The 20,928-nt window shown below is 53.3% G+C and overlaps 2 protein-coding genes across 3 annotated transcripts; one reads left to right on the top strand and one right to left on the bottom strand.

Annotated features, from left to right (window-relative positions):
- Positions 1-2,368: 2,368 nt before the first annotated feature.
- Positions 2,369-5,989, bottom strand: MAGIX (MAGI family member, X-linked). Of its 2 annotated transcripts, XM_036306150.1 has the most exons (6): positions 5,863-5,989; positions 4,945-5,091; positions 4,155-4,237; positions 3,842-4,078; positions 3,592-3,763; positions 2,369-2,909 (listed from the first exon to the last, which is right to left on the bottom strand). In XM_036306150.1, exons 1-6 carry the CDS (start codon positions 5,909-5,911, stop codon positions 2,605-2,607), a joined length of 993 nt encoding a protein of 330 aa, XP_036162043.1. In that variant the 5' UTR covers positions 5,912-5,989; the 3' UTR covers positions 2,369-2,604. The 2 variants fall into 2 exon arrangements, with proteins under 2 accessions (XP_036162043.1, XP_036162044.1); XM_036306151.1 differs by lacking the exon at positions 4,945-5,091.
- Positions 5,990-10,831: 4,842 nt separating this feature from the next.
- GPKOW (G-patch domain and KOW motifs) lies at positions 10,832-19,581 on the top strand. Its single transcript, XM_036305543.1, has 11 exons — positions 10,832-11,045; positions 11,736-11,890; positions 11,990-12,114; positions 15,120-15,229; positions 15,988-16,201; positions 16,757-16,898; positions 17,464-17,578; positions 17,778-17,901; positions 17,994-18,063; positions 19,030-19,115; positions 19,210-19,581. The coding sequence occupies exons 1-11, from the start codon at positions 10,870-10,872 to the stop codon at positions 19,342-19,344; spliced, it is 1,452 nt and encodes a 483-aa protein (XP_036161436.1). The 5' UTR covers positions 10,832-10,869; the 3' UTR covers positions 19,345-19,581.
- The last annotated feature ends 1,347 nt before the right edge of the window (positions 19,582-20,928 follow it).

The raw sequence follows: 20,928 nt of genomic DNA, 5'->3' as shown, positions 1-20,928 counted from the left end.
AGCAAAGGTGTGGACGTTCACTATAAGTGGAATAAAGTAGGACAGAAAAGTGTGCCTCATTAAGCCAGATCCGGTTTTGTAACAAATGGTTCCAAACTGTGGGGAAACTCAGTTTCCAGAGCTGTGGGGACTTGGGAATTGCAGATAAAGGATCTCGGACGTGGAATAAACCTCTTGGCAGTGATGGGAATTGGACTGCAGTGGTGCACAGGCCAAGAGGAAACAGGGCCTGGTGAGCATCTGCTCAGTCAACGGGGGCAAACACTATGAATAGTGTTCAAGCTCAGGGTGTGTCTGATACTCTGTTCTGCAATCCTAGGGAAGTCTGCTTTTCCGGTTCTGAGGCAAGGGGCTCCTCAGCCCAGCCCTTGATGAAGAACGGAAAAGGAACAGGAGTTTTATTGCTGGGGGCTTGGCCAAGATGGGGGGAAGGCTCTTGGGGTGCCAGGCTGGGTGACAAGGCTGACAGCATTTGGAGAGTGTGTTGCCCTGAGCAAGTAATTTCTCCTGATTCAGCCTTGGTTTCTGCATGTGAGACAGGCACCTGGTTAGGTGTGCTGGGAGCACACGCTCTAGACTGGACATTGGTTTTTCTTTTCAGCTCATTTGAGAAGGAGAGAGCTGTGGCTGGAAGGCCAGGATAGTTCAACCGAAGGGCTTTCACGCTCTCCTTCCCTTAGGCTCTGGTCCCTCAAAACCAAAGAAGGGATCCCCTCTTTCAGCCCTAAGGAAGCACTGTGAAAGAGTGATTGGATAGCAGAAGGGGTGGATGAAGAATACTTTCCTAGGTCTCAGTGTGTGCTTTCCAACTGTGTGAAGACTGAAGACGTGCTTGAGTTTCTAGAACATAACATACTCTGCTCTTCATCGAGGCCTTTGCACCTGATGTTCCTGCTGCTGTCAACGCACTTGTCCAAGTTCTTTATACATCTCGCTTCCGGTCATTCAGGTATCAGCTCAAGTGTTATGTCTTCAAAGAGGCCAGCAACCCACCATAATTACCTTCCCCAACATAACCTCCATTTGCTGTCTTCATAACTCTCCCTTCTTTCTGATATTATTCATTTTCTTGACTGTTCTGACATGTCTACCCCCAGTACACCAACTACACAGGGATTAAAATCTTTATGTTTTTCCCCCAACATCTCCCCAGTGCCTATCACACACAGCACAAGCTAAACAGTTGGAGTCCATTAGTACTTGTCAAATACAGGTGAGATTAAGGCTTGGGAATCAGGCCTTCATTAGATCTCGGTTAGACAACCCCTCCCCCAGCCATATATAGTCTTTGGGCCTCACTTCCCTCCCCTATGAAATAGGCATATCATATAGATGTGTAACCTGATGGATACAGAAGAAGCCAGTAGCCCGGGATAGGCTAAGTAAATGGTGGCTTGGGTTACTATTATTAGTCTCCTGAGCTGGGCTGTAGAGCCATATCTAACCCAGCTCTGAGTCAGGGGCAGTGCACGCCCCCACAATGTCTACAGTGCTCACCATTCAAGGGTTTACATCTTCACCGCTTTATACCCCAACTCCCAGCTTGGCTTTGCAGGTCCTTCTCGCCTCCCCAGCTTCCCTCTTTGTTGGGGAGATGGGGCCAAGTGTTCAGGATGTGGTAACAGCGAAGGTGACTGGCCACTTCTGGCCTCAACCAGCGCCGGCTTTGGGGCTACCCAGCTCGGAGTCCCGCTGGCGATGGAAGCCTGGGCTTTAGGGCTCTCTTCCCAGGATGGAGGAACTGGCCTCTCCCAGGCCCGGGAACGCCCAGCGTGTGGCATGTGCACACAAGCCCGGCTGCAGTTCGTCGCCATCTAGGGAAGAGGGGGGCGCGGCGCAAAGGTTCTAACAGCTTTTTTTAGCTGGGCCCGCTGACTCACACCTTCCCCGCCCCGCCCTGCCCCGCCCCAAAGGGGCCCCCAGCCCTGGCTGTGAAAGTGTCAGGCCGGAAGTGAGAGACCGCAGGTCCCGGCGAAGGAAGCCACCCAGCTCCTAGCCCTGCTATCCGGCCCGCCTTGGAGAGTCTGGATGATTCAGGGCCAGGGCTGTGGGTAGACTGGTGTACTCTCGCCACAACAGGCCCACCTCTGCATTCCCCACGCCACGCGCAATAATTATCTGAGCTCTGAACACCTCCGAGAAGGTGACATCAATGAGTGGATTGAGAAGGAGTTGGCGAAGGGATATGGAACGGGGAGAACCCAGCCAGGCCGAGGACCGGCAGAAGCAGAGACCCCTCTAGAGGCATGAAAGGAACAGTACTTGTCAGTGGTTGCAAGAAGAAGCCTTTCTCACCTCGGGATTGACCCTCCCCCCTCCTTTACCGGGTGGACTGGGGAGCCCCACCCTGCCTAGAACACCTGGCAAGTCAAGACAGAGCGGACCGATTTATTACCTCCCCCGCCCGAAACAAGAAGCGCAAGCTGGCGGTGAGGGAGGGCCATACCACTGACACCGCGAGGGGAACTCGGGCTGGTCGACTGAACAGCAGGAGGGGGGATGAGGCCAAGTGGCAGTTCTGCTGGCGATGCTAGTGCGCGGCGCACGGAGCCCGCGGGATCCAGGTGGGGCAGTACCAAGTGAGCACGCAGCCGTCAGATATGCTCAGTGCCTCCGCCTTCCAGCTGCCATCTCCAGGGCCAGCTGCGTGGCCGCTGGGACACCTAGGGCCCGCGAGAGCCGTTCCTCGCTCGGCACCAGCCAGGGTCCCGGGGAACCCGGGGATCGGTCGTCTGGGTCCTGCGTGCGGCGCTCCAGAGGAACCGCAAGGCCGTCCCCTGCCCCCTCTGGGCTGGGCTCCAGGCTGGGCCGGGTCTTGGGCGTCGTACGGGATTGAGGGTGATCAAGTGGGGAAGCGCTGGCGCTAGGAGACCTCGTAGCCTCTGGTCCCCCAGGATCTGGGCTGCGATCTGGGAATAGTAGGAACGCATATTAGATTGGGGGGGGGGGGCGTTGTATAGAGAGTTGGCCCCTTGCCCGAAGGTGGCCGACTCCAAATGCTGAGACAGAGACCCCGCCCCTTGTAAAAAACCTTCCATCAAGGCCTGGACAGGTCCTTCAGGAACAGACACTACCCCTCAGGACACACAGCACCTCCTTTCCAGAAACCCTGCCTCTCCTGGATCCAGAACTCCTCAACCCTCAGAAATCATTTCCCACAACCCGCAAAGGAAATCAAACCCCTCCCATCTAAGTCCCTAAAGTCTCCCATTGCACAACCCACCTCCCTCTACTCCCAACCCTTCCCCTTATGAGCCCTTGTCTTTAGGAACTAGGTCCCCTACCCTCTGCATCGCCCTCCCATCCCTTTCCCACTCAGCCTTCCCCTCCAAGGGCCACGCTTCCTTCCGAACACCTGCTTTTCACCCAAACCCCTTCCTTCTTCCTCCCTCTCAGTACCTTCTCATCCCTGGGACCCTCCCCTCCTCACCCCCACTTTTGAGGATGCCATGACCCCCTCACAGATACCAAACTCCCAACCTTCCCCACTGAGACCACCAAACCCTTCTCACCCAGTACCCCAGCCCCTCTATTCTGTGACTCTCTCCTTCCCTTTACAGATCCCAGATCCCTTTCCCCTGGGAAACCCACCATCTCCTTTCCGGGGTCCTCCCCCCCTCTCAGGCTTGCTGGGGTGGGTCTCAAGAGGCCTGCTCAGCACCAGGTGCAGCCGGGGGCCACCACTGCGAATCCGCTCCACGACCTGGGCGTGGGTGAGACCCTGAGTTGACTCTCCGTTAACTTGAAGCACGAGGTCACCAGCCTGTAAGAGTACAAGGCGAGGGGTGTTGTAGGAAGGGCAGGTGGAGAGCACCCTGACCAAGGAAGAGGGCAGGCTCACCTGCAAGCGACCACAGCGCTGTGCTGGCCCATCCTTCAGCAGCCCCCGCACTGCCAGGGGGGTGTCCCTGGCCGAATCTCGGCCTCCACTCAGCGTGAGGCCAAAGCCTGCAGAACCGCGAACCAGCTCCACACAGAATGGACCAGAGGCCTGGGGCGACTTTGAAGCATAACGTGGCTTAATCTGAGTCACTTGGGGTGGCCCAGTGGATGTCCCCAAGGTCTCTGACCGACGATGCTAGAGTAAGGACAGGAGTGTACATACGTTGCCAGTCTCCAGGCAGGTGGCCTGGATTAGGAGGACTAGGTGGTACCTGGGGCCGGTGTTCCACGAAAGTGGGATTAGGCAGGCGACTGTCCGTGACCTCTATGTCTGCAGAATCCAGATCACTAGTGGCTGGGGAATGAATGGAGGGAATCCAGGGTTGAACTCCATGTAAACTGCCTAGGTCCTGCCTGGTGAGTTACCATTCTAGCCTCATCTCATTGACTTGCCTCTGGACTGCACAGACAGGATTGCCTGCCCATTTAACTAGTCTCCACAGACTCAAATAACTGTCCTGACCCTGATTTAATAATCCCAGCCTTGGCTATTTGAATCATTCCCCACACCTTCCTACCTCCTTCTAATTACACTGGGACCTTGCACCTCATATAAACCATAGGCCCACCTTGGAGGGTACAACTCCAGGATTTGACTCCTGAACGTTCCAGGCTCCACCCTCTAATAGCCTATAAATCTCAACCAATTCCTGACATTTTGAGATCCCAGCCACAATGCATTTATAGGCTCCACCCTCTACACCAGTATTCCAGGCCCGCCCTTAACTTGGTGCTCGCTCTCCACCTTCTCCAGGCCCTGCTTCCTCAGGAATGACATTCAAAGCCACCCTGATGGGGATCCTCACACCCTCAACTAATCTTCCAACACTCACCTACTGCCTTAACCCTCCCAGTGTCACCTCCTAGGAATATTCTAGGATAACCCAAAGCCCCGCGCCTTCGAATCTCCCTCCAAGACCTGTCCTCCTAACTCACACCAGCCCCTGGGAGCCCAGCTCCAGTCCGCCCCCGCTCCCGGCCCCCTCACCACCCCCCACTCACCATCTTTGGGGCGCAGACCCAATGTGGCCCCCGCCCTGCGTACCAGCGCCGCCACATCGGCCGCGGCTCTGGCCGCCAGGGGGCGCGCGTCCAGCCGCGCCAGGAGCTGCCTGGCGCTGGGCCCCACAGGCTGGGGAGCACGGCGGCCTGTTCCGGACCGGTGGGGAGAACGTGTCAGCGAGACCCCGAGCCTCGGCGAACCCCCACACTCCCGGACGTCCGAAGACATAGAAGGTCTGTCAGGATCCCCGGAGCCGCCTCCCCCTCCCGCGGGAGTTGCGGAGGTCGCCTACTGTCTCCCTCTTATCCCTCCCCCCACCCCACCCCGCGAGCCCCAGCCTTCGCGGGTACACGCGTCGACCCCCCGCCCGCCTCCACGACATCCCTGGGGACAGCTGTTTGGCCCCAGTATCCCTGCACCCTCCGAAGGCCCCGTGACTGTCCCTGGAACTCTCCGAATGCCCCTTCCTCACCCTCATTCCAAACTTTACCCCACAATACGAGAGGGTCCCCGACTTCCCCAGATGTCCCACGAGAACACGGTCTCCCCCCTCCCCGTGGCCCGGGACTCCCGACTCCCCCTCCAGATGCCCTGGCCCCAGATTGCCCCTCTGCTTATCCCCAGGGGCCGCCCCTAAGCCCCCGAAATTCATCAAAGACCCAGTGACCCTGGGCAGGCCCCTCCCACACATCTCTCCAGAGACTCCTGAGAGACGCCCCCTCCCCCCCCCCCCCATGCAGGCGCGCAGCCCAGTGGCGCGGGTGCGGCAGGGTTCTCGAGCTCAGCCCGGGCCGCTGGGCCCCTGCCACCCGAGTACTAGGCTGCCTGTTTACCACCTGTCAGAAGGCACGGGAAGGAGCACACAGGCGGGGCGAGGTGTGCGGGAGACGCGCCTCCCCCTCTCCCCCACCGCCTACCTCCTCTGCTCCCCCTAGGGTCCGTGGCGCCCCTCGTGTGCGCCTCCATGACCCAGAGTCGCCCGATGGACACACAGCCTGCCGCGACGCGCTCCGAGCGCCCGCGCGCGCTCACCTGGCTGCCCGCCCGGCCTGGCCGAGGTGAGGCCGGCCTGTTCCGTGCCTGGCGCCCCAGCCGGCAGGGTGACCTACCTGGCCGCCGGCAAGGAGGCCTGGCTGTGGGCGCCAGCGCTTGGCCTCCCTCTGCCTTCTGTCTGAACCCAACCTTGCCAGCATTCTCTGTGACCTTAGCACTGCTCCCTCAACCCTAATCCTTGCCACTTTCCCCAGGTTTGCAGCCCTGGTGGCATGCCTCTCCGAGAACCCCTGCCCCTACAATTCATCCCTGAGGCTGTCCTTGTACACCCCACTCCTTCACAAAATCCCCAGGACTAAGCATCCTCCAGTCGAAGAAATTCCCCACCTGCAGACCCTTGAGCACCCATCCAATTGGCAAACTCCCCATCCCATTTCAGAAGCACTGAGGCTTCCCAGTGCTTGGCAGCCTGCCCCCACCATCCACGCATTCTGGCCTTTCAATCATGCCACAGTTTGCACGTCCATCCCACTCACAGATCTACAGAGCCTCTGTCTTGTGTTTCCCAACCTACCTACCCTATCCACCAGTTCAGGAAACCCCCAGCGCAGGAATGGAAGCTGCCCTCTCACCTTTAGAGCTGGAAATATTGAGAGTGGGGTTTAGCAGTGAAGGAGGTTCAGTGTGTCCACCCCGCCCTTAGCGCCGAGGCTGACCTTGAGGCCCCTTGAGCAATCTGGGGCCACAGCTTGGGTCTTGAGGATTGCCTAGGGTAGTGGTCGGCAAACTGCAGCTCATGAGCCACATGCGGCTCTTTGGCCCCTTGAGTGTGGCTCTTCCACAAAATACCACATGCGAGCGCGCATGTACAGTGCGATTGAAACTTCTTGGCCCATGCGCAGAAGTTGGTATATTGTGGAAGAGCCACACTCAAGAGGCCAAAGAGCCGCATGTGGCTCACAAGCCGCATTTTGCCGACCACTGGCCTAGGGCAGTGGTTCTCAACGTTGGCTGCACATTAGAATCACCTGGGAATCTTTTTAAAATCCTGATTTCTGGGCCTCATCCTCCGGAAATTCTGTTTCTTTGTTACTCATGTTGTGGCCCCACCCCATCACAAAGAAACAGAATTTCCAGAGGATGAGACCTAGAAATCAGGATTTTAAAAAGATTCCCAGGTGATTCTAATGTGCAGCCAACGTTGAGAACCACTGCCCTACAGTGAAACAGTCAGGGACCAAGTGAATGCTAGGGATGAGCTGCCTGAAGCAGGTGCTGTTGTCACCTGGCTGCTGGGCCCTGGGCAGGTGCCTGAGTCCCTGCAGCCCTGCTTCCTCCTCCATGAAGTGGTAGTCACAGGCTGTCTCTCACTGTCCCCATTCCTCCTTCCACTACAGTGGCACTGTGCCCAACTGCTCCCCCTCTCGGGCCTATGTCCCCAGACACCCCACACCTTTTCAAATCCGGAAAGAGCTTCATTTCTCCCCTCTCATTGGCTGGTGTCCCCTCCCACCGAGGTGCCTTCAAAGCGTCCTCAAGTCCAGGACCTAACTGCGTCTCGACTGTCCAGGGGACCTGCCCTTCCCCGATGGTTTTTTTAAAAATATATTTTATTGATTTTTTACAGAGAGGAAGGGAGAGGGATAGAGAGCTAGAAACATCGATGAGAGAGAAACATCAATCAGCTGCCTCCTGCACACCCCCTACTGGGGATGTGCCCGAAACCAAGGTACATGCCCTTGACTGGAATCGAACCTGGGACCCTTGAGTCCACAGGCTGATGCTTTATTCACTAAGCCAAACCGGTTAGAGCTCCCCGATGGTTTTTGAGCCCCCAACCCTATCAGGCTCAGGGCCTAAGCCCTCCCATGGCCCCAAAGGTTCTAAGGGCAGCCTCTCCCCAGCCCACTAGTTCCTCAGTAGGGATTGGCTGGCAGATATTCACTTCAAAGTTACTGAGTGCCTACTTGTGCCAGATCTGCACAGCCATGGGTGAACCTGAGAGGGGGCGGTGAAGGATGGAGAAAAGACAGACAAGAGAAGAAAGCTGGGGATAAGTGGGGCGCTCCTTTCTGATGAACAGACAGCACCATGGCTTGCAGGCCTAGTCTTTATTTTATAGCCAGGCAAAGTAAGGGTGTGGTCAAGAGGTTTACAATGTTCTGGCAGGCTTCGAATCTACTCAATTACATGCACCTGATCAAGCTTTGTTTACTTGCTGCACCTCCTCAGCCCTTATCACTCAGCCACGTGGGACCACAGGTTCGGACCATAAGGTTAAGCTTACAACTATGGCCTTTGGCTGTAATTGTGCTGGGACTTGCACGTGGCTTTGCCACGCGAGGATCGTGCCCTCTCATTAGTCCCAGGCTTGAACCTGTCCAAATGCTGTAGCCCAGTGGTTCTCAACCTTGGCTGCACATTAGAATCACCTGGGAATCTTTTTAAAATCCTGATTCCTGGGCCTCCTCCTCCGGAAATTCTGTTTCTTTGTTACTCATGTTGTGGCCCCACCCCATAACAAAGAAACAGACTTTCCGGAGGAGGAGGCCCAGAAATCAGGATTTTAAAAAGATTCCCAGGTGATTCTAATGTGCAGCCAAGGTTGAGAACCACTACTATAGCCGCTCTCCACACCTACTGTGTGCAAAGCTCTGTTGGAGGCTGCAGAATTCCCAGGTACCTTGGGCTCCAGTTCTGCATCTCATTTTTAGGTGTCAGGTCTCAGCATGGGGCCTATAACTTCTCTGCACTCCACTTCCCCTTCTCACACGTGGAATAACAACATCCCCTGGGTGGAAGGACCCCAGCCCAGGGTCCAGGGATAAGAGAGGCACCCCGGGGTAGAGCGAGGCCAGGCGCTGGCGCCCACAGCCAGGCCTTGCAGGACGCCAGGTAGGTCACCCTGCCAGCTGGGGCGCCAGGCACCAAACCGGCCGATTCCATCAGGGCCAGACCAGAGCAGGCGGGCAGGTGAGCGCGCGCGGGCGCTCCAAACGCTTCCTTGGCGGCCCTGCGTCCACTTGGGTGACTCTGGGTCATGGAGGCGCACACGAGGGGCGCCACGGACCCTAGGGGGAGCAGAGGAGGTAGGCGGTGGGGGAGAGGGGGAGGCGCGTCTCCCGCACACCTCGCCCCGCCTGTGTGCTCCTTCCCGTGCCTTCTGACAGGTGGTAAACAGGCAGCCTAGTACTCGGGCAGCAGCAGCAGGCAGGGGCCCAGCGGCCCGGGCTGAGCTGAGAGCCCTACCGCACCCGCGCCACCGGGCTGCGCGCCTGCATGGGGGTGGGGGGGGCGTCTCTGGGGAGATGTGTGGGAGGGGCCTGCCCAGGGTCACTGGGTCTTTGATGAATTTCAGGGGCTTAGGGGCGGCCCCTGGGGATAAGCAGAGGGGCAATCTGGGGCCAGGGCATCTGGAGGGGGAGTCGGGAGTCCCGGGCCACGGGGAGGGGGGAGACCGTGTTCTCGTGGGACATCTGGGGAAGTCGGGGACCCTCTCGTATTGTGGGGTAAAGTTTGGAATGAGGGTGAGGAAGGGGCATTCGGAGAGTTCCAGGGACAGTCACGGGGCCTTCGGAGGGTGCAGGGATACTGGGGCCAAACAGCTGTCCCCAGGGATGTCGTGGAGGCGGGCGGGGTCCACGCGCGTATCCGCGAAGGCTGGGGCTCGCGGGGTGGGGTGGGGGTGAGGGGGAGGGATAAGAGGGAGACAGTCGGCGACCTCCGCAACTCCCGCGGGAGGGGGAGGCGGCTCCGGGGATCCTGAGGGGTCTTCTATGTCTTCGGACGTCGGGGAGTGTGGGGGATCGCCGAGGCTCAGGGACTCGCTGACCCGTTCTCCCCCACCTGTCCGGAACAGGCCGCCGTGCTCCCCAGCCTTTGGGCCCCAGCGCCAGCAGGCAGCTCCTGGCGCCCCCTGGCGGCCAGAGCCGCAGTCGAGGTCCTGGCGCTGGTGTGCGGTTGGGGGGGGGGGAGGCCCAGAATGGGCCTGCACCCCAAGGACTTGCGTGTCATTGTTCCCCACTGGATTACAAGCCTCTAAAGAAGAGGGGGTCTATTTTATTTATTTTATTATTATTTTACATTTTTATTGATTTCAGAGAGGAAGGGAGAGGGAGCGACAGAAACATCAATGATGAGAGAGAATCATTGCCCCCTACTAGAGATGGAGCCTGCAATCAGGGCATCAGCCCTTGACTAGGAACCTTCTTAGCGCAGGCCGACGCTCTAACCACCGGTCGGGGCTATTTTTTAATATTTGAACCTAGAGCTTGTCGAGTATTAAATCTTGCATCTTGCCGAAACCGGTTTGGCTCAGTGGATAGAGCCTCGGCCTGCGGGCTGAAAGGTCCCAGGTTCGATTCCGGTCAAGGGCATGTACCTGGGTTGCGGGCGCATCCCCAGTGGGAGATGTGCAGGAGGCAGCTGATCGATGTTTCTCTCTCATCGATGTTTCTAACTCTCTATCTCTCTCTCCCTTCCTCTCTGTAAAAAATCATTAAAATATATTTTAAAAAAATAAAAAATAAATCTTGCTTCTGTGGGCATTATTTACATGTCTATTTTGTATTATTTTACACAACTGGCATTCACAGATTTTTTTCCCCTTATTTATCTTACCTACACTTTCCATGCCAGTAGGGCACAGAAACATGTATACAGTACGCGATCAATAAATACTCGACAAATGCCTACACCACCTCTTAGCACCCCTAGCTCCCGGAGCAATTATATTTCCCAGCATGCTTGGCGCTAAGTGCATCTCTGAAGTAAAAGAGCCGCAATTACTTCCCACGGCCCCTTATTCGCCTGTCGATGCCGCAGTGCTTCATGGGAAAGGTAGTTCTAACTCCCGTCTTCCGGCCCCCGGCAAACTGAGCCCAAACTAAACTTCCCAGCAAGCAGCGCGCGGGCCTGGGAAGAGGAGCAAGATGGCGGAGTCTGAAGATGGTGTTTCGCGGCCGGCGGGACCCTCTACTGCCCCAATTTCGTTTAGCTTCAGTCGTACGGCTGCCCGAAGACGGCTGGCCGACCGGGGACACGACCCGGGTGCGGCTCCGGAAGAGAAGGAGTTCTTGAAGACCGTGGAAGGGAGGAAGCTGCACAGGTGAAGCGCTGGGTCTTTCATCCCTTGGAAATCGGTGCGGTGGGCGCATGGGGGAGGGCGCAGTCTGAATTGATTGTCTCGGTGACAGTGGCCTGGAAAGCCTGAGTACCGCGTGAGCAAATTCGTGGAGGAGAGAAGGCGGGCGTTTGTAGGACAGTAGGAACTGAGCCTGATGGCCCTGGGGATTGACGAGAGAGAATACATCCTGAGAGGGGGGTGTTTTTAGGATTTGGGAGCCCTGAGGTGCGTGCGTTCTGAAAGAAGAAAAGGAGAGAATGACAGGACCCTAGTGTCTCAACTGAAATGGTGGGGCTTCTCCGATATGGGAACGGAATGGAGCGGCAGATTGAAGTTGGGGGGAAGCCATCCACGGCTTAATTCGGAAAGGCCGGTGTGGAGCCTGGAGCTCTGGAGAGAGTCTGAACTGAAGATGGTGATTTGTGGGTCATTGTGGAAGCCATGGACCGAGGACTGATTCCTGAAAGGCACAGTTAATTGTTGGGGGTGGAGGAGAGGATCCAAAGAAGGTTCTCCAGTTATATCCAGAGATGTAACTGAAGAACCAGACAGAGCCTGGCCCATGGGCCTGGGGGTGAGTTTGGCTCTGTGTTTTCTCTGAATGAAGGGGTGTGGCTCAGCACCCACTGACCATGCTACTCTTCCGACTTAATCCCTCTGTGTTCACATCAGTGTGAATCCCTCAGAAGCCCCCAAGGAGCTCGTCATCCCTTTGATCCAGAATGACCTTCGAAGGCAGCCACTAACCCAGGCCCCTGGCCTATCCACAGATATTGAGGCCATTGGGGATGGGGTGCTGTCCCAGGCTGTGAAGGAGCTCATTGAGGGTGAGTGATCCATCTTTGCCTTGCCCCGGTGAAGGAAGAACACTAGAAAAGTGGAAGGGTATGGGTGGGGCCTCATTGCTCCCTCCCATTCTTCCTTAGAATCCAAGAAGTCTCTGGAGGAAAGAGAGAATGCGGGTGTCGACCCCACGCTCGCTATTCCCATGATCCAGAAAAGATGCACCCCCAACGAGGAAGGGGCAGGCAGCGAGCCCCGGGCAGAGACAGTGAGCTGGCCCCTCGCCCCCCTCCTGCCCCAGCCTCTCTTTTCCCTATCTGCCAGCCTTCCCTGCACAGAGCAGGGAAAGTCTGTGTGTGTATTAGAGGCCTGCTGCCTACCCCTTCCTCCTTCCATCCTTTGGAGTGTTTGAGGATCACCAAAGGGATTGATGTAATGGGGTTAGAATGAGTGAAGGGGAGGGGTAGTAGATGAAGTCAGAAATGGGAGCTAAATCAAGTAGGCCCTTGTGGGCCATGGTGAGGACTTTGGATTTACTCTGAATGAGATGAGAACCATGAGCAGAGAAGGGACAAGGTATGATTTGACAGGATTTCTCTGGCTGCTGCAAGCCAAACAGACTGGTAAGCAGAGATGGAAGCAAGGAGACCTACTGGCTACAGATGATGGAGACTGAGACAAGAATGGTAGGGGAGAGACTTGGAAGGACCGCTAGGGTTTAATGAGAAAGGGAAGAGCAGGGTGAGTACTCCTAATGGCAGCAGCAACCCAGACAATGGCATTTTGGCAGGAAATCGATGTGATGTGTGTCCAACATCGAGGCAACTTGTGTGTCTGGAGTGAGTATAAAGAACTGAGGGAATTAAAAACAAGAATTGAGGGAGTGATGATGGGATTTGAGACCATGAGAGGTGAGGGTTGTGTCTACAGAAGGAACCAAGTCTGTCTTTCATACCCATAGACCTGCATTTTACCTCTTCATTCACAGTTTTTTGCAGTGCTTTTGTTGTTGTTTTGTTTTGAAATTTTTATTTATTGATTTTAGGGAGAGAGGAAGGGAGAAAGAAAGAGAGAGAGAAACATTGAGTTGTTATTCCACCCAATTTATGCATTCATTGGTTGAGTCTTGTATGCATCCTGACTGGGGATTGAACCCACAACCTTAGCATAGAAAGATGATGCTCTAACCAACTGGGCTGCAGTGCTTCTTTGAAGCCTAGTTTTGTTTTTTTGTTTTTTGTTTTTTTTTGTTTGTTTGTTTTTTAAATATATTTTATTGATTTAATACAGAGAGGAAGGGAGAGGGATAGAGAGTCAGAAACATCGATGAGAGAGAAACATCGATCAGCTGCCTCCTGCACATCTCCTACTGGGGATATGCCCGCAACCCATGTACATGCCCTCGACCGGAATCGAACCTGGGACCCTTTAGTCCACAGGCCGACGCTCTATCCACTGAGCCAAACCGGTTTTGGCGCCTAGTTTTGTTTTGTTTTCTTTTCTTTTCTTTCTTTATTTTAATGCTCACCTGAGGATGTTTTTCTACTAATTTTTAGAGAGAGTGGGAGGGAGAGAGAGAGAGAGAGAGGAACATTAATGTGAGAGAAAGACACATTGATTGGTTGCCCTCCCACACTCCCCAACCAGGGCTGGAGATGGAGTCTGCAACCAAGTTACATGCCCTTGACCCGAATTGAACCCAGGACCCTTCATTCTGCAGGCTGCCGCTCTTTCTACTGAGCCAAACAAGCTAGGGCTGGAGCCTAGTTTTCTTACAGCCTCAGACCACCATCTCTTTTGACTGAACTGTTCTCATCAGTCTTTAGATGTCTTCTGGTTTCTCTCATCATAAAAAAAAGTGAAGTGACTTTCACTTCACTCTCCATCCTATTCTAGCTTTGGCCTCATTTCTCTCGTTTTCCCTCCTCTTGCAGTTCCATCCATCCTTCCTCTCACTCAGCCTAGAAACCTTATCGTCACCTTTGACTCACCTCTTTATTTCATACCATATATAATCTGTCAGCAGAATCCTATCATCTCCCTTTTCAAAATACATCTAGAATCTGACCACTTCTCCCCATCCACTGCTGGCATGCTGGCCTGAACCACTAGCATCTCTCATCTGATCTATTACAGTTACTCACTAGCTCAGGGGTGGCCAAACTTTTTGACTCGAGGGCCACAATGGGTTCTTAAACTGGACCGGAGGGCCGGAACAAAAGCATGGATGGAGTGTTTGTGTGAACTAATATAAATTCAAAGTAAACATCATTACATAAAAGGGTACGGTCTTTTTTTTTTTTTTTTTAGTTTTATTCATTTCAAATGGGCCGGATCTGGCCCGCGGGCCGTAGGTTGCCCATGGCTGGCCTAGCTGGTCCCCCTTGGGGCTGCCACCCTCTTGTGACTCCTGACCAGCTCTCTTTTATATATATTTATTGATTTATATATATTACTGATTTTTTACAGAGAGGAAGGGAGAGGGATAGAGAGTTAGAAACATCGATGAGAGAGAAACATCAATCAGCTGCCTCCTGCACATCTCCACACTGGGGATGTGCCCGCAACCAAGGTACATGCCCTTGACTGGAATCGAACCTGGGACCTTTCAGTCCACAGGCTGACGCTCTATCCACTGAGCCAAACCAGTCGGGGCCTGACCAGCTCTCTTAATTAATTTCTTGCCAGCCCTCTCTGCCTCCACATCTCTGTTTCAGTCAGGTTGACTTTCATGATGCTTTTCACGCACACCAGATCTTATTTGCCTCAGGGCCTTTGCTCTTACTGTTTTCTCTACTTGCATCACTTCCTTCTCACATCCTCATGGCTCCCTGTTATCTCCGTCTGGTCTCTGCTCAAAATGTCAACTCAGTGACACTCCCTTCTTCATCTCTCTCATCTCCTTAACCTGCTTTCTTTTCCTTCAGATAACTTATCACCACCTGATATACCCTGTTTTATGTATTTCATTTCTTCTGTGTCCTACAATTAGAACATAAGCCCACAAGGTCAGGATTTTTTGTCTGTTTTGTTCATTGCCTTATCGCCAGCACCTAGAACAGTACCTGGCACTGAATAGGTGCTTTGTAAATATCTGTTGAAGGACTGAACTAGAGGCATAAAGTGAGGGATGGCAAGAGGAAATCAAAAGTTACCCTTAAGCTGATTGGAAAAGAAGCATTGAGGGTTACCCAGTAGGTGATAGCAAATGCACTTCAGAGGCCTGCTACTGTAAGCAAAGTCTGACTGTCCTTCCTCCTCCTGAACCCACAGGTGCCCAAGGAGGCCAATTACGAGGCAGTCCCTGTGGAGGCCTATGGGCTGGCCATGTTGCGGGGCATGGGCTGGAAACCTGGCCAGGGCATCGGTCGCACCTTCAAACAGTGAGTTCTGGGGTAGGGCCATGGGGACAACTGACAGAATAGTAAACGAGACCCCTGCGGTTACTGCTCACCCAGAACCATCTAGGCATGGGAAGGGCACATTACCACCCTAACCAATTCAGTAGTCTCTTCCACTGCTGTTTCAGACTCCTATTTGCCCTTTGAAACTCCATGATTGGATCCCATTTATGGAAAGATTGCCTCTCTGGGCATCAGCTTCCTTGTCGGAAAAACGGGGATAATAACAGCATTGACTTCCCAGGTCTGTTGTGAGAAATAAGTGAACTTATACATGTAAAGCATTCGCAGGAGGTCCTGGCCCCAAATAAGCATAGACTAGACATTGCTATTACCACACAGACTTATAGTCCCTCTCCACAGTTCTAAACTCCAAAAAATTCTGAAAACCAAACTTTTTTTTCATAAATGCTTTGGCAGCCAAATGTGACCTGAATTGACATTGTTTTATAATGTATTTCTCCTGCTCAGTATGAATATTTGTATGATTTCCCCTGTAGAAATATTAGTGTGTTTGGTTATACTATGGATCTTATGTAATGGGTGGCATATGTAACATGTTATGAGGTTGAATCTAATGAAATTGCTGTTTCTGTAGGTCAAAAGTGTTCCTACTATGAGATGGGGAAGTATACTCTTGAACATTTTGAAAGGGTGGGAGTTGGGTAGGGTTTGGGGGACAATGGAGCATTGAAGACCTTTACATACCCCACCAAGCCCATATTTTGTGCTCTCTACAGAGTGGTGAAGCCTCGTGTCAACTCACTGAGACCTAAAGGGTTAGGACTGGGCGCCAACCTGGCTGAGGTCCAGGCCCTGGCCCCCACTGGCCCCCACCGCCCTCGGAAGCCTGGTGAGGAGCAAGAGAAGGATAAGGAAGACCAGCCTCAAGGACTGGTAGCTGGAGGAGCTGTGGTGGTTCTCTCTGGCCCTTATCGAGGACTCTATGGGAAGGTAAGGAACCAAGATGTGCCAGGAGCCCAAAACAGGCAGCAGGAAAGATTGATGTGAGGGTCAGAACGAAGAAGAATTTGGTTTGGGAGAGAAAGACTGGAAGTCCTTGTCTTTTAGGCCTTATTTGGTAACTCAGGACCATTTGCTGGGCCTTTCTGAGCCTCAGTTTCTAACTAAAGGGGAGAGAATGCCATATGCCACAAGTGCATAAGGATTAAATGCTTAAAATATGTCCAAGCCCCACAGTCTAGTGGGCGGAACACAGGGACTAGGCCTGGTCCGAGCCCTCAGGGGTCACAATCTGGTGGAGGAGACACAGGAACCAGTCCCAGACCTCAGGGTCAGAGTCAGCCTTCAGATGTCAGTGGCCATCCCTCAGACTCACCTTCCAGGACCTGGCCTGGACCAAGCCTGGTCCCCACTTTCAGGGGTCACAGTCTGCTGGGGGAGACACAGGGGTCAGGCCGATTAGAGGTAAGGGTGGAAAGCTTGGTCCTAGAAGTGTAGGTCGAGTCCACTCAACCTTTGCCTAACTACTTCTTCCCAACACTTTAGGTGGAAGGCCTGGATCCTGACAATGCCCGGGCCATGGTTCGCTTGGCCATGGGGAGCCGCATGGTGACTGTTAGTGAGTACTGCCTACAGCCTGTCTCCCAGCAGGAATTTGACAAGAAGTCCAAGAACTCCTTGGATCCCAGTGAGTGAGCCTCTTACCCAGCTGGGGATGAGAGGGCGTGTCTTGGGCTCACATGGTGTGTGTGTGATCTGCGGGGGGGGGGGGGGGGGGGCAGCAGTGAGAGTGGAGATAGTGGTTTATTCAGTTGGACTGAAGAAAGGTTGATCTAGTAACCCTGAGTCTTTAGCCTCTTTCTGAACTAGAAAAAACGGGTGTGGAAACCATTTTCTACCCTCAGGAGGTCTATTTAGGGTGGTGAACCTCTCTTTTGCTAGGGGGTGAGAGCAGCTAGGACTACGGCATAACTGGGGAGGAAGGCACTTTAGGCATGTCGGCAGAATGGGGCAGTTTGGCAGATGGGAGATAGGTGCCAGCAGAGCTCTCCAGGACTCCTAGCCCACACTAGGCCGGTGGCTTGGGCAGGCACTGTCGGCCCAGGTTGTGGCGGTTGAGAAAGGCTTCCTGGCAAAGGCATGCTTGGAAGAAGGGACACTTTGGTGGATGGGAGGTGGTCTGAGGCTGAGGTGTGGCCTGGGGGGAAAGAGTGAGACATTGAAGGTCTTTCCTGATTCTCCCCCTTGAATAGGCCATGTGAGCAAAACTTCCTCAGGGCAACAGAACGGAGCAGCCTCGATGAGGAAGGGTTCAGAACTTCCCACCCGGCAGGGAGCAGAAGAGAAGCGGAAACACCTTCCAGACCGGTGGGGCCCTGGGCATCTGGGATGACGGAGGAAGGTAGGGGTGTGGGGAGGCTCCAGCTGTCAGAGAAGGCTTCCAGGGCAAGACAGGTACATAGAAGGAACTAGAAACGGTACTATGGGTGGATTTTACAACATCGGCCAAGGTGGGGCAACCAGAACGCACGACTGACTAAGCCTGGTGTCTGCCCTGTCTCCACAGAGAAGATGAGCCTCCAGCCAAGAGTGAGAAAGCAGCCTCGAGGAGGCAGCACTGGTTACACAGGGACCTGCGTGTGCGCTTTGTGGACAAACTGTACAAGCGCGGCCAGTATTACAACACCAAGGTGGGCACCCGCAGCCTAGGTCCCCTTCCTCCCCCAGGAACTGGGCCCCCTTCGCTCTCTAACATTCTCATGTCCCCTGACCCTCTCCCCAGATGATAATCGAAGATGTCCTCAGCCCAGATACTTGTGTGTGTCGGACAGATGAAGGCCAGGTCCTGGATGGTGAGTCTGAGGGATGGCCACTGGGTTATTATCATCCTGGAGGCTGATCAAGAAGACTGTCTTAGCCCTAGCCAGTTTGGCTCAGTGGCTAGAGCGTCAACTTATGGACTGAAGGGTCCCGGGTTTGATTCCGGCCAAGGGCACATGCCTGGGTTGTGGGCTCAATCCCCAGTAGGGGGCATGTAGGAAGCAGCAGATCAATGATTCTCTCTCATCATTGATGCTTCTATCTCTCTCCCTCTTCCTTCCTCTCTGAAATCAATAAAAATGTATTTTTTTAAAAAAGAAGAAGGCTGTCTTAGACCAACAGCCTGCCCAGGCAAAAGCTGGGAGGTTGAGGGTTTTTTTTTAAATATATTTTTATTAATTTCAGATAGGAAGGGAGAGATAGAAACATCAATGATTAGAGGGAATCATTGATTGGCTGCCTCCTGCACGCCCTCTACTGGGGATCGAGCCCACAAGTGGGCATGTGCCCTTGACCAGAATCGAACCTGGGACCCTTCAGTCCACAGGCCGACGCTCTCGCCACTGAGCCAAAACAGCTAGGGCAGAGTTGAGGTTTTTTGCAAGGCCCAGCATCCTCTAACACAATGTTACGTACCTGAGTCCCGCTTCCCACATCTGCAAAATTATCCTGGAAATGACCCATTTCTTCTTATTGTGACTGATGCCTTATGTGGGTGTGTATTGAACTCCTCATTCAGGGCAGGGCTTAAACATGGTCACAGTAGGCAGTGTCTTGTTATCACCACCACCCATCATTGTATGTAAATGTTCCCTTTCATACAACTATTGCTAGGAACTGCTCCTTAGGTCTCCTCATCTGTGAAATGGGTGTAGTGGGACTCCCATCTGTCAACAGGGTACAGGTGGCTCCAGGGAATACAGGAAGGACCCTTCTGACAGGACCCTGGCTGGGCTGGCCCTTGGCTGCAGACCTCACTCCCCTTTCCTTCTCTGCAGGCATCAGGGAAGACATGCTCGAGACCCTCATCCCCAAGGTCCAGGACAAACGGGTGATGGTGGTGCTGGGGCCACGGGCTGGAAGGGTGAGTCCCGGACCTGGGAATGGGCAGTGGGAGCATACAAGGGATGTCCCAGGGTCTGGGTTGGCCTGGCTGACTTCAACTGTCCCTACTCTAGGTGGGCCATCTGCTGAGCTGGGACAGAGAGAAGAGCCAGGCTGTGGTTCAGCTGCGGAGAGAGAATCGGGTGGTGGAGCTTCACTATGATGCTGTTTGCGAGTACATAGGCCCCACTGACTCAGATGACGACTGACCCGTGGACCCATTCCGTTCCCCAGTTGCCACTTATTGTTTTGTGGTGTTGTTTTTTTCAGTTACCAGTTCTGTACAGTGTGAAAAGCCTGCCTTTGTCACTGTTCTGTCCTGCACTTGCAATATAGCCCTGGGACAGGGACAGGGCATGAAATGGATAGGCCAGAAGGGAGGCTGGAAACAAACCTAGTATTTATCAGCAGTTCATATAAAATAAAAAGCATTTCAAATACTTAGACGAAGAGCTCATAAATGGTATGCTGAGCTGTGAGTGGAGGTGGGAGGTGCGCCGAGGTGGGAACCACTTCATTTTTCAGCCCTACTGCCCTCCTTGGGCTGCCAGACAATTGAAAGGATCCATTCGCTCACAGACTCACTCAGAACACAGAAGCTATGAAATCTGTCCCCTCAGCAGATACTACGGAGTCTGGAACACCACATCTCTGCTTCTCATCTTGGTCCAGAGCATAACTTGAGTCCAATGATGGCAGTCAAGAGGAAGGGAAGCATCTACCCATGAATGGGCTATGTTAGCACTGCTTTCCAAAGGAGCCATTTAATTTCATGGATCCCATTTTAGTCCCAAAACTTTGGCTTGAAGGTAAAAAAATTTTTGCCTTGCGGCCAGGTAGCTCAGTTGGTTAGAGTCATCCCATTAGGCCAAGGTTTTGGGTTTCATCCCTGGTCAGGGCACAAAAAGAATCAACCAGTGAATACATACATAAGTGGAACAACAAATTGATGCTTCTCCCTTTTTTTAAAAAAAAATTTGTTTTATTGCTTAAAGTATTACAAAGAGTATTACATATGTCTCCCTTTTTCCCCCCCCTTGACATTCCCCCGGCCTCCCCTACCACCCAGTGTCTATGTCCATTGGTTATGCTGATATGCATGCATACAAGTCCTTCAGTTGATCTCTTAGCCCCCTGCCCCCACAGCCCTCCCCAGCCTTCCCGCTGTAGTTTGACAGCCTGTTCGAGGCTGCTCTGCCTCTGTATCTATTTTTGTTCATAAGTTTATAATGGTCTTTATTATCCATAAATGAGTGAGATCATGTGGTATTTTTCCTTCATTGACTGGTTTATTTCACTTAGCATAATGCTCTCCAGTTCCATCCATGCTGTTGCAAATGGTAAAAACTCTTCTTTTTTACAGCAGCATAGTATTCCATTGTGTAGATGTACCACTGTTTTCTAATCCACTCATCTGCTGGTGGGCACTTAGGCTGTTTCCAGATCTTAGCTATGGTGAATTGTGCTGCTATGAACATAGGGGTGCATATATCCTTTCTGATTGGTGTTTCTGGTTTCTTGGGATATATTTTTAGAAGTGGGATCACTAGGTCAAATGGGAGCTCCATTTTTAACTTTTTGAGGAAACTCCATACTGTTCTCCACAGTGGCTGCACCAGTCTGCATTCCCACCAGCAGTGCATGAGTGTTCCTTTTTCTCCACATCCTCTCCAGCACTTGTAGTTTGTTGATTTGTTGATGATAGCCAGTCTGACAGGTGTGAGATGGTACCGCATTGTCGTTTTGATTTGCATCTCTCTGATGATTAGTGACTTTGAGCATGTTTTCATATG

Source organism: Myotis myotis, unplaced genomic scaffold (assembly GCF_014108235.1).
Source record: "Myotis myotis isolate mMyoMyo1 unplaced genomic scaffold, mMyoMyo1.p scaffold_m19_p_4, whole genome shotgun sequence".
Taxonomy (NCBI): Eukaryota; Metazoa; Chordata; class Mammalia; order Chiroptera; family Vespertilionidae; genus Myotis; species Myotis myotis.
The sequence above is the reverse complement of the archived record's forward strand: the minus strand, read 5'-3'. Positions and strand labels throughout refer to the sequence as shown.